The sequence below is a fragment of the Athene noctua genome, chromosome 11 (genome assembly GCF_965140245.1).
Source record: "Athene noctua chromosome 11, bAthNoc1.hap1.1, whole genome shotgun sequence".
NCBI lineage: Eukaryota > Metazoa > Chordata > Aves > Strigiformes > Strigidae > Athene > Athene noctua.
In genome coordinates, this window is record NC_134047.1 from 13,400,029 (window position 1) to 13,415,278 (window position 15,250).

Consider the following 15,250-nt stretch of genomic DNA (forward strand, 5'->3'; position numbering starts at 1 on the left):
ATATGGCCAGTGCTGTGGGGAAACTGAGGCAAGGAATTGGGCCAAACCATGTGCTTGGGTCATGTGGGAGGAAGGGCAGAAGGGGTGAGACAGGTAAGACTGGTCATAAAGCCTCAAACAACTCTTCCACAAGCCTTACTGAGAGCATTGGCATGGCCTGACCCAAACCAGCAGGCTCTGCTGGACCCCCAGAGATAAGGGGTGCTCACATTTGCAGACCCTCCAGGACCACCCCTGAGCCAGGCTTGCATCGTCCTCATCCCATTACTGGGGCTCCCCTTCTGGAGGGATATTTTGGATGCAGCTGAGAAAGAAGAGTTTCTCTGAGTGTCTCTCAAGGAACAGATTCCTCCCATCATGTAAACTTTCAGGGTTGTTGGGGGTGATTTTTCTGCTGGTTCAATGGTGGTATGAGGCAGATTGGAACTGCTGAACCCAGGAAGAAACTGGTCGTCCAGTTACTGCAGCAGCAGTTACTGTGGCATCAGCACTTAGACTGTCAGACAGCACTTGAGGGGTGCTGAGTCATGCTGTCTGGGTGCTGAGTCATGTCTGCTTGTGTTGCCCCATCCTCATCCTGCTGGCACCTCCTTGTCCCCAAACCAGACTGCCAGGGGGGACCCCACAGCAGGACTGACCAGCACCATGTGCCCCCACACTCTTCACCTCAAGGTCCCCCCAGGGAGGGCGAAGGGGCATCACAAGCCCTGGGCAGAAATACTTCAGTTCCCTCATTCTGAACTGAGGCTTTATTTCTTCCAAAAGTGGCAGACACATTGGTCTTTCACCCAGACTGGCACCTCCACAACATTCCCTGTGACCCCCTCTGACCTCCTGCAATGCATGTGCCTGCATCCTGCCCACGGGCCGTGTCTCCCTGGCCTGCCTATCATGAGACAACAGCCACCTTGCCAGAGGAAAACCCCAATGTGTCCTCCTCCCCCACTGCTCCCCCTTCAGACCCAGCAGACCCTTCTCCTGACGCATCACCCTCTGCAGCAGCCTGATGGCTCTTTGGAGGACCAGGTGTACCTCCCAGCAGACCATCCTGCAGCAGATAGGTCCTTCCACATCCCCACAGGTTAAATGTGCTGTAAAATCACTGTTATTCTGCAGGGGGAAGGGCATAAAAGACCTGGCTTTAATCATCCTTCTTTGCTCCAGGCAGCAGCAGGGCTGCCACGCCATCTCCAGGGGGTTTCTGCCCATGCTTGATGCAGAGGTGGCGACTTTCTGCTCAGAAACATGTGGCAAGGGATAATACTGACTCTTAAAAGATTGAAACTGGCTGCAGGAGGTGGGAGCAGCATCCCAACACCGGGCATTTTGCTGTTGGCATCCATCCCTTTGCACTCCGGGCCTCGCAACACCCCTCTCGTTCCCAAACGAATTCCAATGACACACTTTGGTTTCCACAGACAGGGAGAGGCACTGGTGACCTGGCATGGCCCCAGCTGGAAAATCACCCCAGTAAGACCTGCACCAAGGCCAGTACTCAGCTGTGCTGCACCAAGCCACTTGATCACTACGTCTCCCAGGAGTGTCCCCTCTGTGGTGGCCTTGTAGAAGTGCCCCAGCCAACAAGAAGGGTGCCCACCCTGCTCCATCCCATTCTGGTCCCCATACATTCACCTCCAGTTCAGTTTTTCAAAGACTCTTCCCCAAGACCCTCTATTGGCATCTCCCCCAGAGGTGCTGGCTGATGGTGATGAGGACCCAGTGCTACCACTGCAGCTGGATACTCCAAAGCACCGTACAGGTGGGTGAGGAGAGGTCCCAGCACACATTGACTGTAGAGCCTGACCCACTTCACAGCCAAACATACGCCACAGCACTGTGTCAGTGGCCAGAATCCACACTGTGATGGCACCAGCTCCCTGTTCTCCACCCACCGGTCAAAGTATCACCCAGGAAATGTGGTTTCACCCTCAGAGGGGGTGAGCTGGCCCTCCCATCTACTGCCTTTCTACATAATAAGGGCTCTGGGAGCCCTCCTGATATTTAAGTCTTTTCTCATCTTTCAACTGCTTCCAAACCAGCCTTTCCTCCCTCTGACCAAACAGTCAGGGCACTTCACTGCAGCAGAGCATTTTCAGCATTTTCCAGGATGAACAAGGACATTGTCCAGCCTGGACATCTTCCTGCCAGTCATCTCAAGCGCTTGGGAGACCATGCAGGAAGCGAGGCCTTCTGAGAGCCCACGCTGGTCAGGGGAAAGTGAGGCACAGAGGCGCAGGAGGCCAAGGCACATCATTGGCATCCCCTGTTTCCCAGGTTTCTGCGACAGCTACAAGGTGCAATGTTGAGCTGTCCCACAGATGAGGTGAACTGCCCTGGCTTTGCTGGGCATGGATCAGAGCCAGCCAAGGGAGCAGGGTCGGTCCCTGCCACCCCAGGACAGGGAGTGGCAAGGCCATGCCAGCCCAAAGGGAAGAACTGAGCCCTGCACAGACGTCCCAGTGGGTTCTCCAGGCGGTCAGGGCAGAGCTTGGTCAGGAAGCTGAGCTGATCCAGTGCCTCAGCTGGAAACACTGACCTTCCCATTAAGTCTTGGAAGTATGGTGTGATGCAGAAGAGGTTTTTCCCCCAGAAAAAAATCCCAGCACCGGAATTGATCAAATCGAAAGACAAATGTTTGAGAGAGCATACCAGGGAGGTTAGCAAAGGCGTTCCTGAGCTGCACGCAATGATTTCACCTCCCGGGGGGCTGCTGTTTCCTGGCTGAAGATCATGTAGCCAACACATGTTAAAAATCATCAGCTGCGGGAGCAAACGACACCAGGCTGTGGCTTGTCTTAAAGAAACAGCCTCAGGAAGCCAACACCAAGCACTGGAACTCTGCTCCCGAAGACGCAAACCAGGAAGCAATGCCCTGTCGCTAACCCAGACTAAGAGAGGGTCCAGTCTAGGCTGACCCAACAGATCCTGCACGCACTATCATCCCCGTAAAACATGGGAATGTAACGTGACTAAATGGCACATTCAACCATCCTGTCTGAAGCAAAGCTGAAGCGAATCCAAGGGACAGACTGGAAAATCCCAAACACACAAATCACACCCCCATCCAGGTACTCTCTGCCTGGTTTCCCCCACCCGAGCACCTTGCTGACAACATTGGCAAGACCCCAGCAAAACACCTTCTCCTGCTCTCCTGCACTTGCTCTGCACCACTGAGTGCTGAGGAAACAAATTTCCAGGATCAGCTGACCTGGCTCTCCTAGTGCACAGACCAGGAAACATTAAAAGTGAAAAACAACGCCTCAGCCAATATCAGGAGTCATTTTGTTATCTGGCTCCCACCCAATTTTCTTTGCATAGTTCCAGCTCTGGTCCTGTCCTCACTCACAGGCTTGACTGCTCTGCAAACCTCCTCTCTCCAAGACATGGAGAGCAGTCCCAAGCTACCAAGTTCTTGTAGCTCCAGGCTTCCCTCTGCACATCAGCAGAGCCACAGGCGCCCTTGCCCCATCCAATGGAGCAGCACATGGCCCAGGATCTCAACAGGTTGCTTCTGCACATACGTCCACACCACGAATTGCAAATACATTTGGCTCTTCAAGCTCACCTCCACCAAAAGCAGGAGCAGGAGCTTGGCCATCTCTGCCTCTTTTCCACCCAGCCTGGCTGCTCTGACAGGCAAACACTGCCCCTGGCATGGGGGGTCCCTGCAAGCCCCCACTGCATGCAGCCCTCCAATACCAGAAGCAGGCAGAATTGCTGCCTGAGACCAGAGCAAGGTTCTGCAAGTAGTTTGTGCTACAGATGTGCCTTTTCTAGCTCCTCCCCTCCATCTGTCTCTGAAGGTCCTGAGCCTTTTTAAATGAGATCAGGAGAGTTAATTTTTCATTGGATTTTTAAAAAATGAATAGTCATCTCTCTACTAACTCCGTGCCCTTCCCCAGTTGCAATGGAGGCATCTCACCTGAGGCAACAGCTACTTGCCAGGGCAGGGATTGCACCGACACTAGTGCTGAGCAGAGCAGCACCTGCCTCTCACAGGCTCTGGGTCATGCACCGAGGCAGGCAGAGAGGTGGAAAAAGCCACTCATGGACTTTGCAGATGCTTTTGGGTAGAAGAACCCCTTGTCTCAGGAGCATCCTGTGTGACTGACACAGCACAGAGGTGGAAGGGGCAGTGTTTTTCCCATGCAGGTCCCTGCAAGATAAGCCACCAGGAGTTCAGCATCACCTTCCTGCAGAAAGAGTGAAGGACAGCAAAGGGTGGTAGAGATGAGAGCAGGGACTAAGACCAACAAGCAGTCCAAGCTGAAAGGCTCTGGCCAGGACCGCTGGTAATAAATCAGTCCTCAGCCCTTCTGCATCCCACTTCACATCTCTTGTCTGCAGCGGGTCCCACCTCCTTCACCCTGCTCCTGCAGCTTCACTCTGACCAGGCTCCAGTGCAGGTCAACAGGAGGTGGGGAGCAGGGGGAGAAGCAGCCCCCAGACAGCACCGGTGCTGCCTTTCTGCTAAAAGAGTAAAAGGAAAAAACTTTTTCCTACCCAGAAATGGCAAGGAAATCACCAGCCTTCTCCACACACATTCTCCTCCATCCTCTCCCTTTTCACATCACAGTCCATTGGAGACACTCATGCAGCGAGAAAGTGATCTAAAGACATTTGTATGGAGCTTGCATTATTCAAGTCTTGGCGAAATCTTTTACAAAAGCAATAAAAGCAGATAAGGTGACTTGTTATCCACTTTCCCGTGTTTGGGAGGTCACGATAGCCAGTCACACGGCTCCTCTGCCTGCTCCTAGGAGCCCGACATGCCTGGCGGGTGCTGCAGGGACTGCTACACATTTGTGCACGCCTAAGGATAAAATTGGGCTTAGGGATACCACAATGCTGAGATTAAGTGTCCCCACACTTACCTCATGGCAAAGCAAGCATGCATGGAGGGGGCTTGTGGAGGAGACCCACTCAAAACTGCTCCTGGGGTATGTGTGATGCCAACCCAGCCAGGCTGCAGTGAAGGGTCCAGAGAGCACGGGTCTGGAGGAAGGACACATGCACAGATGTCAGCCTGAGGAGCAAGGAGAGAGCTGATACTGATGTCATCCAGGCAGCCGTCACCCCCAAAACAAGTGTCTGCTCTAGGAGAAATGTGGGGCAGGGAGGGCATGGTGCGGGGCTGGGCAGGGGCTCCCCTGCATCACTGCTGCAGCACTGCTGGCCCTTTCTGGACGACTCTTCCTACACAAAAGCCACCTTCAACCTCCAGCTGCTCTGTCTGGGTGCTCAGCAGCCCCATGCCAGTGTTCAGCACCTGCATGACGGGTGTGAGCCGCTGCAGAGACAACACGCACTGCCAGGAACAGCCACCAGCGCAGGACAGGGACACCCAAGGGTGGCTGCTGCCACAACCAGATAGAGCCTGGGGTGACCAGGAAAGGAGAAAGGAGAGGGACCAGGGGTCACTCCCGGTGCATGGGGACAACACTCTTTCACGGGCAGGATTGCTCTAAATCAGGCAGAAGAAGGCAGGACCTGCCTGAGCCTTTGCCATTCTCTGCCCCATGCATGACCATCTCGGACAAGAGGGCCACCCTCTCACCTCCCCACACCCCGAGTGGTGGCTGCATTTGGGGATGGGCAGGGAGACCTGCTCTCAGCCCCATCTCCATCTCCTGTGGGGGGAACCTCAAACAGCCTCACCACTCTCCTTCTAACCCACAGGAGGGTGGGCAGGCCTGTGGGGCTAATGACACTGTGCGTAAGGTGGGACAAGAGAGCACAAGCAGAAAAGCAGAACTGGAGAGATGCTTCAGAGGATTTTCTTCAATCTCCTGCCCTGGCAGCTAAAGGAAAGGACAATTCCTGTTCCCCCACCCAACCCCGAGGCAATTAGGGACCTGAGAGGGAGTTGCTGCTTTCCCCCAGCCCCACAAGTCATTAAAAAGAGAAGCTAAACCTGCTCCTTCCCTTTTAATTAGGTGGTACCTGTGAATAGCTGCCTTCTCCTGCATCCCCCGTGTCCGCTGGGGCTCCCTGCAGGAAACAGGGCTGCACGAAGTTAGAGGGAGGCAAGAGGATTCAGTGGAAGAGACAGTGCTGTTCCTGGCAGGCAGGATATGAAGTGGGACAAGTTTCTTTTTTAAAGGGAAAAAAAAAAAAAGCAGCCCTTCATTGTATGAGAGCACTGGAGAAATGAGCCACTTATGAGCTACCTCTTCCTACCAGGTCTCCCCGCTCCCCAAGCTGGGGGGGGTCCTTAGATGACACATGCTCTGCAAGACCCAGCCCAGAAAGTCCAGGCTTAAGGAGCAAAACCTGAACTGATGTTATTACTGAATTATCACAGACAGTTTAAAGTTCCTTGAGGATCAAAGCTCAGCCTGGAAGGGCTTTTGTTCCCAGTGCTCACTGAGGGTGAGCAGCACTAGCTGGGGATCCCTGTGGCACACAGGGAGGTTAGCCCTGGTTAACTCTGAGCAGCTCTGGCTTCATGGCCACATCTCTGTGGCACGTCCCTGTGAATAGCTGTGGCCGCGGCACTGGCCTGTGTCCCAGCCTAGGGGACAGGGGTGGGCCACAGGGCAACTACCTCCATCGTGGGTCTCACCTGGGCCCAGAATCTCACAGTCAGGTCCCTGTTTTGCCATGGATCCTAAATTTCCCCCTTAAACCGCTTGGGGCTGCCAGAGCCGTCTGTGGGTTTGGGCTGAGGCCAGCCCACGTTTCCCACACCCCATCCTTGGAGAGGAGGGAGCGGTTCTGAGAGCACCGAAGTTCCTGTGTGTTTTATCAACATCTCACTTCCATTTCAGAGGTAAAAGCACTAAAAGCCACAGACTCACCTGACCACAGAGTGGCTATTGCAGCCATCAGGATAACAGCCATTTCTCCAGTCTTACTGTTTGCTTTCCAAACAACTCAGCGTTTGTACTTCAGAGCGACTGGGAATGCTACCCACCCGCAGAACAGAGCGCTGGGGCTCAGTGGCCGAAGGCCAGCATGCACAGGGGACAGCTTGCCCTGCTCCCAGCCTCCTAGCCCAGGGTGGGCTCCCACTGCGGGGCACTGGGCACGCTGCCCCTCCGGGCAAGGCCCAGCAGCAACCGACCCCCTTTCTGCAAACTTTGACCTGTCTGAGCTTCCCGGGGTGGCCAGCTGAGCCCTGGCCAGAACTGCTGGCCCAGTGCCCCTGCACCCCGGGACGTGTGGCCCCATCATCTACATCCCCCCAGCCCTAAGACCTTGTGTTCTCAGGCCAGGCGGGATTGGGGGGGGGGTGGGGGTGTCTGGGTGCTGGGAGCTGGGTGTCCCCAACGCCGCGGGGCCCCCCCACCAGCGCTCACGCTGCCCTGTGCCGGCAGCCTGAGGTGTCCCTTCGGGGACCCTGTCCCGGGGCTCCCACCGCCTGTGTCCCGCTGCCGGCGGGGCACCTGAGGCCGAGCCCTGTCCCCGAGGCCACGCTGCGTCCCCAAGCCCCTAGGTCCCCGCGTCCCCCGCCTCGGTCCCCACTCCCCGCGGCGGGAGGCGGTTGCGGGAGGCCCCGCCCCGGGCCCCGCCCCTCGGCCCCGCCCCTCGCCGGTCCCTCCCGCCGCCGCCGCGGCCCCGTCGGAGCGCGGCGGGCGCGGGGCAGCGGAGCCGGGGCGGGCCGGGCGATGGCCCCGCACCAGCCCAGCGCCGGGCAGTACCTGCGCTCCGACAGCGGCGGCTCGGAGGCCCGTATGCTGGCCGACGGCCCCGGGCCCGGCCCCGGCCCCGACGGGGCGCGGGGGGGGCGGCGGCGGCGGCGGCGGTGCGGGCCGCTCTGGGGCAGCGTGGCCGTGATGGCCATCCTCGCCCTGCAGATCGCCTCCACCACCGGCCTCTTCGTCTACTTCACCATGGCCATCTCCAAGGTGAGCCCGCCGGCGGGGGCTTTGTCCCGCGCACCCCCCCCCCACCCCTCTCCCGGGCACCGGCGGGGGTGCGGCACCCCCGGGAGAGCCGACGGCGACGGGGAGGGCTCTGCCCGCTCCCCCCGCCGCGACTCTGCCCGCTCCCGGCGCTGCCCCGCCGCGGATCCAGATGTGGCGGCGGGGGGCGGCGGGGGGGCAGTGCCCCGAGCTCCGCCCGTTGCCGCGGATCCAGATGTGGATCCAGATGTGGCGGCGGGGGTGGGGGTGGGTGGACACCGCCCCCGGCTCCCCTGGGAGCCGCAGGTCCAGATGTGGGGTGGGGGGTGGACGCTGCGCCCAGCTCCGCCCAGAGCCGCCGATCCAGATGCGGAGAGAAGGAGCCTTTGTCCTGTGCTCCCTCCGGAGCCGAGGGTCCGCGCCGGGAGGGGGGGCCCTGCCCTGGGGTCCCGTCAGAGTGTACAGCTCCAGGAGGGGATGGGGGGAGCTGCCCGAGGCTCCGGGCCCCATTCATTCACCCCTGGATCCTACTTCACCCCCCCTGCAACCCCTCCATTTGCCCCCTGCCCCCCACAACAACCAGATCCTCCTCATCCCCTTTGTGCGATGCTGGAAGTGACCTGCTGGGAAAGCCCCCCCATACCATCAGCTCTTCGGTGCTTGCACACCAAATAGCCGTGCCAAAAACTGTTCCCAAACTAGGACGTGACAGTCTGCCAACAGACTCCCCCCTAGCAGCTGATTCAGGTCCACAGCAACCCCTGAGCAGCAGACGTGGGTCAAGGAGGGAAAAATACCAGAGAGATCTTTGCTGTGGGGAGAGGGAAATTCAGGCCTGCGGGGCAGCTCCACGGCTGGTACCCATCAGCCGTCAAGAAAAGGGTCCCGCAGTGCCAAGCATTGCACAAAACCACAACGGAGACAGGGAAAAAAGGAAAAAGCCCTGCCCATGGATGCAGGAGGAACCATCTGGTGCCCTGTGGAGCATCCTTTGGAGCAGACTCCAGCCCTCGTTTTGGGCTTTGTTTCCATCCCTGGATCCCATGTGGCACCCACTGTGAGGGATTTACATGAAAGGCACCGGAGAGAAGAGGGGAATGTGGGTAGACAGAGCCACAGGGAAGGGCTGAAGGGAAGAGAAAGCCACGTAAATTGACCTCTTTGGGCTAATTGCAGAGGCTAGTCACTGGATCCCTGCATGGGACCTGTGCTGGCGATAGTCGGAGCTCAGCATCTCATGGGACACTAAATCACTTGGCACAGCCTGCCTGCCCTCGCCCCTTCGTGCAGGGGACTCCCTGTGCCTCCAGTTTTACAGAACTTTCCCCTTTTTTCCTTAATTTAAACACTCAGCACAAGGTCCCCAGGAGGGGGGAAGGCAGGCAGAGGGGTTACCCTGTGAGGAGAGGGGTGCTGGTGGTACATGCAGCCTATCACAGCAAGCTTTAATTGAAGCAATTAGTGAGATCAGTCGGTGCCAGGCAGTTGTTAGGACTCAGAGGGAGGAGGCACATGGTTGCAGTCCCTGTGTCACTGCTGAGAATGTGCCACCACCTTCCTGGGACTGGTCGGAGGAGGGCTGACTCCAGTTAGGCAGGCACATGCCGTAATTAGTGCTCCTGGACAATTAGTGCTCCTGGATGCACGGAGGAGGTGCACACACTGGCCCTGCCCGAGCTCATGTTGGGGGAGTTACCTGTGAACAGCTCTGTCACTTGTGGATTTACTGCCTTGGCGGGCACCATGCAGCCATCCACCCACTCTGGCAGGCAGGTCTTTGCAAGAGTGCAGCCCGCCTGGCTAAACCCAGCCTGGGGAGGATACTACTAGGGCTGTGCTCACCTTTTTCCATCCACCACATCAGTCCCTCTGAGCTTGCCACTGCAGCCCATCTGCCAGCCGCTGGCAGGGACAGATGGCTGGCCCAACAGTGCAAAGAAAAATCTCCTCCCAACCCTTTTTATCTGACCTCATGCAGTCTTTCTGTGACACGAGAGGCTGTGTGGATCCCAGACATGAGCGCATCCTGAGTGAGTACCCAAAACTGCACTGAGGGAGGTGGGCAGGCAGGAGCCTGGTGGGGGCTCAGAGCAAGCCGGGCTGTGGGGGAAGTGCAGGATGCTGGAGGTGGCCAAGCCCCTGGTGACAATGTGGCCAAGCCCGAGGACTCTTGGGTTCTGTCCTGGGATCTGGGAACGACCCAGGTGATAAAGGTAGGATGACCAAGGTGCCAGTGTTCATGCCCAGCTCCTGGCACACTGATTTCAGGGCAGCTGTCTCCTCAGTGCCTCAGTTGCCCCATGCCCTAGACAGCAGCACGGTGTGATGAGACCCTGTAGCCAGCCGTGCCTGTCCCCCACTGCGATGCCACAGCCCAAGCTGAGCTGGGTCAGGCCCAGGACAGCCTGGGAAGGGGCAGCTTGCCGTGCAGCAGCCCACGTCACTTGGCGGGAAGGCTTCCCAGCCCAAACCACAAGCCAGCACAGGCTAGAAAGTGTCTGAGATCGGCCTGGGCTGACGCAGCGCTGCGAGTGCTTGGGGTCCCGTCTCCAGCCAGCACGGCTCTCCAGCTGGAAGGGCAGAGCTGCGTGAGAGCTTGTTTTGCAACCCCAGCTCAGCTCAGCAGCGGGAAAGCCCAGGCTGCCTGGGCACGTCCAGCCTGCAGCTGCAGCTCTTCCCTCTGGGCACCGTACAGAGCCAAACCTCGCAGGGCAATCACTTCCCTGGGAGCTGTGAACATCTAGTTCAAAGCTAAGGCTGGGTTTTACTGTTTGAGAAGCCTCATTCCCCCAGGGCAGGAGAGGAAGAGGTGAAAGAGATGGAGAATAGGAAGTCTGAGTTCCTTCCCTTTACCTGGTGCTCTGCAGCTTGCCAGAGTTCTTGAGTTTCGCCTCCTCCACACTCGGCGCTGGAACTCAACAAAAGGGGCTGTCATGTTTCCTGAAGAGCTAGGGACAGGCAAGACTCGCTTCCATCAGGGATCATAGGAGGACAAGATGAGATTTAACCTGTCCAATTCACAAAACCCAGCTTTTTGACAGAACTTTGGATCTACCCAGCCTCCTGCCACCCAACTCCTTCCCAGCCCAGGAAACACAGTGGGTGCTTGCATCTTGGTGGGACTGCCCTGTCCCACCGCCAGCTCTGGGATCTGAGCAGCTAAGGGTTACTGCCCACCCCACGATGTGGCCATGCACACACCTTGCTGGGCATCCCTGCTCCTCCCTCCAGCCAAGTCTGCCCGGTTTGACGCAGAGACGTCCGGGTGTTTCTGTTGCAGCTCAAAGCCCAGGTGCCGGGTAGTGCGGAGGAGCTGCGGTGCCTGCAGGTTATCAATCAACAGCAGGAGGGCTCCAGCCTGGAGGAGCTGATCAGCAACCAGTCCTGCCTCAAGCTGGCCAACACCATCAAAGCCTACGTGGCCACGGTGAGCCCAGACCCAGCAGTTTTGGGGACAGGGGGAGGATGGCACAACTGATGGGGGAGCTCCTGTCTGCCTCCCTGCCTCAGTTTCCCCATCAGCCTCACCAGAGGGGTGGCAGTGGGCAATTGCAAGGATGGTTTAAGAGGGGGGTGGAGAAGTGGGGCTGGATACCAGGTCCTCTGCAGCACACTGTAGCATGAAAGACAAGGTCACGAAGGCTTGGAAGAGAGGAAAGGAGCTGGGGCACGGGGAACACCTGCTTCACCTTTAACTGTGGGACTGTTTCTCTTCTCTGATGGTCCAGGTAACAGAGAACGTTGTCCGCAGGAGCGCAGTGAAGGGTGAGTCCCTCCTGGCTCAGCACCGGTGCTGCAAAGCATCAGCGACCTCTTTGCTGGGGCCAGGTTTCAGCCGGACAGATGGACCCGTGGTCCCCGTGTGCAGGGCTCGGCGTGTGGCTGGAGTTGCCAGCGAGGCTGGGGGGAGCTCGCTCACTCCCAGGGTAAACTCTGCCGGCCACGGTGCCGCGAGCTGAGGTAGGAGAGGCGAGAGCAAGGACTGTCCCACTGGGCGGGTGAAGGGTGTATGTCCCCAGGGAGAGGGTTGGCGGGACGGCCGTGTAGGTCTGTCTGGAGTCTGGGGAACCAGTGCCACAGCGGACAGCACAGAAATACTAGATAATGATTGACTAGGCATTTTCAACCCCAAATAATCTCCCTTGTCAACGGGTCAGTGGGGCATTTCCCTGCCCTGCTCATTCTGCTTGCTCAGTAAGGACCTGCTCTGCCAGCATGGGACTGGGGGTCCCCACACCCTCTGTCCTCTACAGCTGTGTCTCCCTTTCCTCACAGAGGCCAGACGGAGCTACTTCAACACCTCCGAGGGGCAGGCTCCTCCCAAAACACCTGGAAAACCCTCGGCACATCTCACTCTTCGCCCGCAGAGCCTGGCTCAGGATGGTGAGTTGGAGAGCCCTGCTGCGCACCAGCGGGTCTCTGAGATGGGAGCAGGGGAAAGATCTCACACAAAGGGCAGGGGACAAGGATGGCAGGAAGCATTTGGTGGCAGATGGGGAGATGTTCCTCTGGTCCAGTCCAAGACCACCTTCTCCACCCCTCCAAGCTGCATGGCTGTGGGAGAGAGTTAGAGCCACCCCCTCCCTTTCTCCTGACCCTGACAGGTGCTCCCCAGAGCATCTCACTCCCCTTGGTGACCCTTCCTCCTCCTCCCCAGGGAACTCCAAGCGCTTCGGGAACCTCTCCCAGTCCTGCCGCCACGCCATTGCCCGCTGGGAAGACAGCACCATCCACGCACACCTGCAGAACATCACCTACCGGGATGGCCGGCTGCGCGTCAACCAGGCGGGCAAGTACTACATCTACTCCCAGATCTATTTCCGCTACCCCAGCGACGGGGCCAGTGCCCGAGTCTCCGTCCCACAGCTCGTGCAGTGCATCAACTGGAAGACCTCCTACAGCCAGCCCATCCTCCTGCTCAAAGGAGTGGGCACCAAGTGCTGGGCGCCCGAAGCGGACTACGGGCTCCACGCTCTCTACCAGGGGGGACTGTTTGAGCTGAAGGCTGGCGATGAGCTCTTCGTCTCCGTCTCCTCCTTGGCCATTGACTACAACGATGCAGCAGCCAGCTACTTCGGGGCTTTCCGGCTTGACCTGTGACCAGCCACATCCGCCTCCCACCTTCCCGCTGCTCCTGCCCATCAACTCTCCTCTGTGGCCCCAGGGCAGCAGCTATTCCAACTGGACAAGAGCCAAATGGCTGTGGGGGCCTCGCACACAGGGTCCTTCCCTGCGTGCGTTGTCCCTTGCAGTGAGGGATGAGCCAGAGGAGGGCGTGGGGGGTGCTTGGTGCCATACAGGGTCCAGCTGGGAGGAAGCCCACAAGCCAGGAAGGGTCTCTGAGGGCCCACAAGAGATATGCACAAAGTGGGACATCCCAGCCCTGGTGGCACGTCACCTCCCTGGCTCCCATCTGAGCAAGTGGAGCAGGTAGCATCAAGCAGGCTCCCTGCTGCAAGAGGGGCACCAGGGTCACATCTGCAACCACAAGACAAAGTATCCCCGTGGCAAGATGAACTTCTTTAAGTCTGACCCCACATCTGGCAAGGGCAGACCTGGCCAGCCAGGCTGTGGGTGCTGGGGGACCCCAAGCTGGAGCGTGGTGAGTGTGTGTGCAGGGCTGGCACCCCCAGGGCAAAGTCCCAGGGGACAGCCTGCAGGTACGAGACATGTCCAGCATCAGCTGCTGGGAAGGAGTGAAGGAGTTTCAGTTCTGGCTAATTAGAAACCTGGAGCGATGCCAGCAGTCACTTTCAGGGAAGGTCAAAGAGCAGGACCATGAAGCTGGAGTAGTCACCAGCCCCAACAACCACACCCAGGCACATGGCAGAGAGGTGCCTTTTGCCCAAACCGAGCTGCGCAGGACCATCCAGCCCAGGAGTCTGCCATAACAACCCCCCTTTGCTTCTGACCAAGCATCTCTGTCCTTGGGGTTTTTGGTCCTCCCAGCCCAGATGGGCCAGTGCAGCCAGGGCTAGCACAGCCACCCGCTCACTCACATCTTTAGCCCCAGCAATCGTTAACCTGCAGGATTTCAACTCGTGGGTGCACCCCGGTGGTAGCAGCACAGGACCCAGCATGAGTAAGACCAGCCCCTCGATGTTAAAGGCCATGTCAGATGCAAAAGGTGGGTTCAAGCAGGGCAGAGCGTGGTCAAGCTGGCTCGGCCTACGGATGCTGGGGTGGACGCAGCCCCCTTTTGTAATTACCTGTATACTCTGTATCATACTAAGACTGTTGGTGTGTATGGACAGGACAGCAGCACAGGCTTCCACAAAGGATGCGAGCACCCCCCACACTGGCACAGCCGCGGGGGGTTCTCAGTGCTGGTTTAAATAAAGCCTGTACTCTGGCACTGGTCTTGCACCTCTTTGCATCAGGCACCTGGGACTCTGTTCCCCGGGTCTTTGAGCAGCCACGGTGCTGTGCAAACCAGACATTTTGAGGTCTGGGCTGGTTCCCACACTCAGCTGGCATGCTGCAGCACCCCTGGGTCCTGGGGAGCCCTACTCACTGCAGTTCAGCCTTATCAGTCCCCCTCTTGCCCTGTCTCTGTCCCAGCACAGCCCAGAGGCTGGTTGCAAGGGGACAGAGCAGAGGGGCAGCTTCCCCCCAGCTGCCTGCAGCCTCCCTCCAGCCTCCCCCCTGTGTTTCCACACCTGCCTGAGCAGGGTCCCCATATCAGCCTGGCAGTGCTCAGATGCTGGAGGTGCTGGGATGCTGGCGGCAGCAACAGAGCAGCCCGGGTGTGGTGCCAGAGCTGCTGGGTGCTGAGGCAGCCCAGGGAACGTGGCTGGTGCAGTTCCCAGGAGCTCTGGCCTGGAGAGCTGCAGACCAAGCCCAGCGAAGGCTGCAGGCAATAACCAGCTCCTGCCTCAACTTGTACCTGTAGCCCCTTGAAGGGCTCTGCTGATGCCTGGGGCATTCCCAGAGAGATACACTCCTGCTTCCGAGCCCTGTGCCTTCATCTCTGCAGCTCCAGCAGAGCCCCTCTCAGGACCTGAGCCCAGCCCTGCTCCTCTTCCTCCCCTGTGCCCATCAGCTCTCAGGGCACTACATCTCACCCAGCTGCCCCAAAGGATCCCCATGCCATTCCTCCTCTCTACTTTAGGCTTGCCAAGCCCAGCCCAAGGCACAATCAAACACTGGGGTGCCAAGATGAGCTCTTCCCCATCATGCTATGTCGAGGCAGGGGCTGCTCCTTGTTCCCGCTGTCCATCCTGCAGCTTTCCAGATCTGAGCCTCTTCTATCCTTGGGTGAGGCTGGGAGCTGGTGCCAGGCTGAGCCAGGTGGCTCCCACACCCCCAACCCATGTGCACTCATTGGCCATTGCCACTCACCAGCCTTCATCTCCTGCAGGAGCCTGCCCCAGCGAGGCCGATACAAACCCCCCCCCGGGGGC

General features: G+C 58.5%; 1 protein-coding gene across 1 annotated transcript; it reads left to right on the forward strand.

Moving 5' to 3' along the window:
• Positions 1-7,566: 7,566 nt before the first annotated feature.
• Positions 7,567-14,196, forward strand: LOC141964732 (tumor necrosis factor ligand superfamily member 10-like). Its single transcript, XM_074915432.1, has 5 exons — positions 7,567-7,850; positions 11,128-11,274; positions 11,576-11,612; positions 12,123-12,230; positions 12,505-14,196. The coding sequence occupies exons 1-5, from the start codon at positions 7,611-7,613 to the stop codon at positions 12,945-12,947; spliced, it is 975 nt and encodes a 324-aa protein (XP_074771533.1). The 5' UTR covers positions 7,567-7,610; the 3' UTR covers positions 12,948-14,196.
• The last annotated feature ends 1,054 nt before the right edge of the window (positions 14,197-15,250 follow it).

Excerpts from the sequence above, each read along its gene's own strand:
- LOC141964732 (XM_074915432.1), top strand. The coding sequence starts at position 7,611 with ATGGCCCCGCACCAGCCCAGCGCCGGGCAGTACCTGCGCTCCGACAGC. Across the intron at positions 7,851-11,127 it reads TCACCATGGCCATCTCCAAG|CTCAAAGCCCAGGTGCCGGG; the intron begins GTGAGCCCGCCG and ends TTTCTGTTGCAG. Across the intron at positions 11,613-12,122 it reads CCGCAGGAGCGCAGTGAAGG|AGGCCAGACGGAGCTACTTC; the intron begins GTGAGTCCCTCC and ends CTTTCCTCACAG.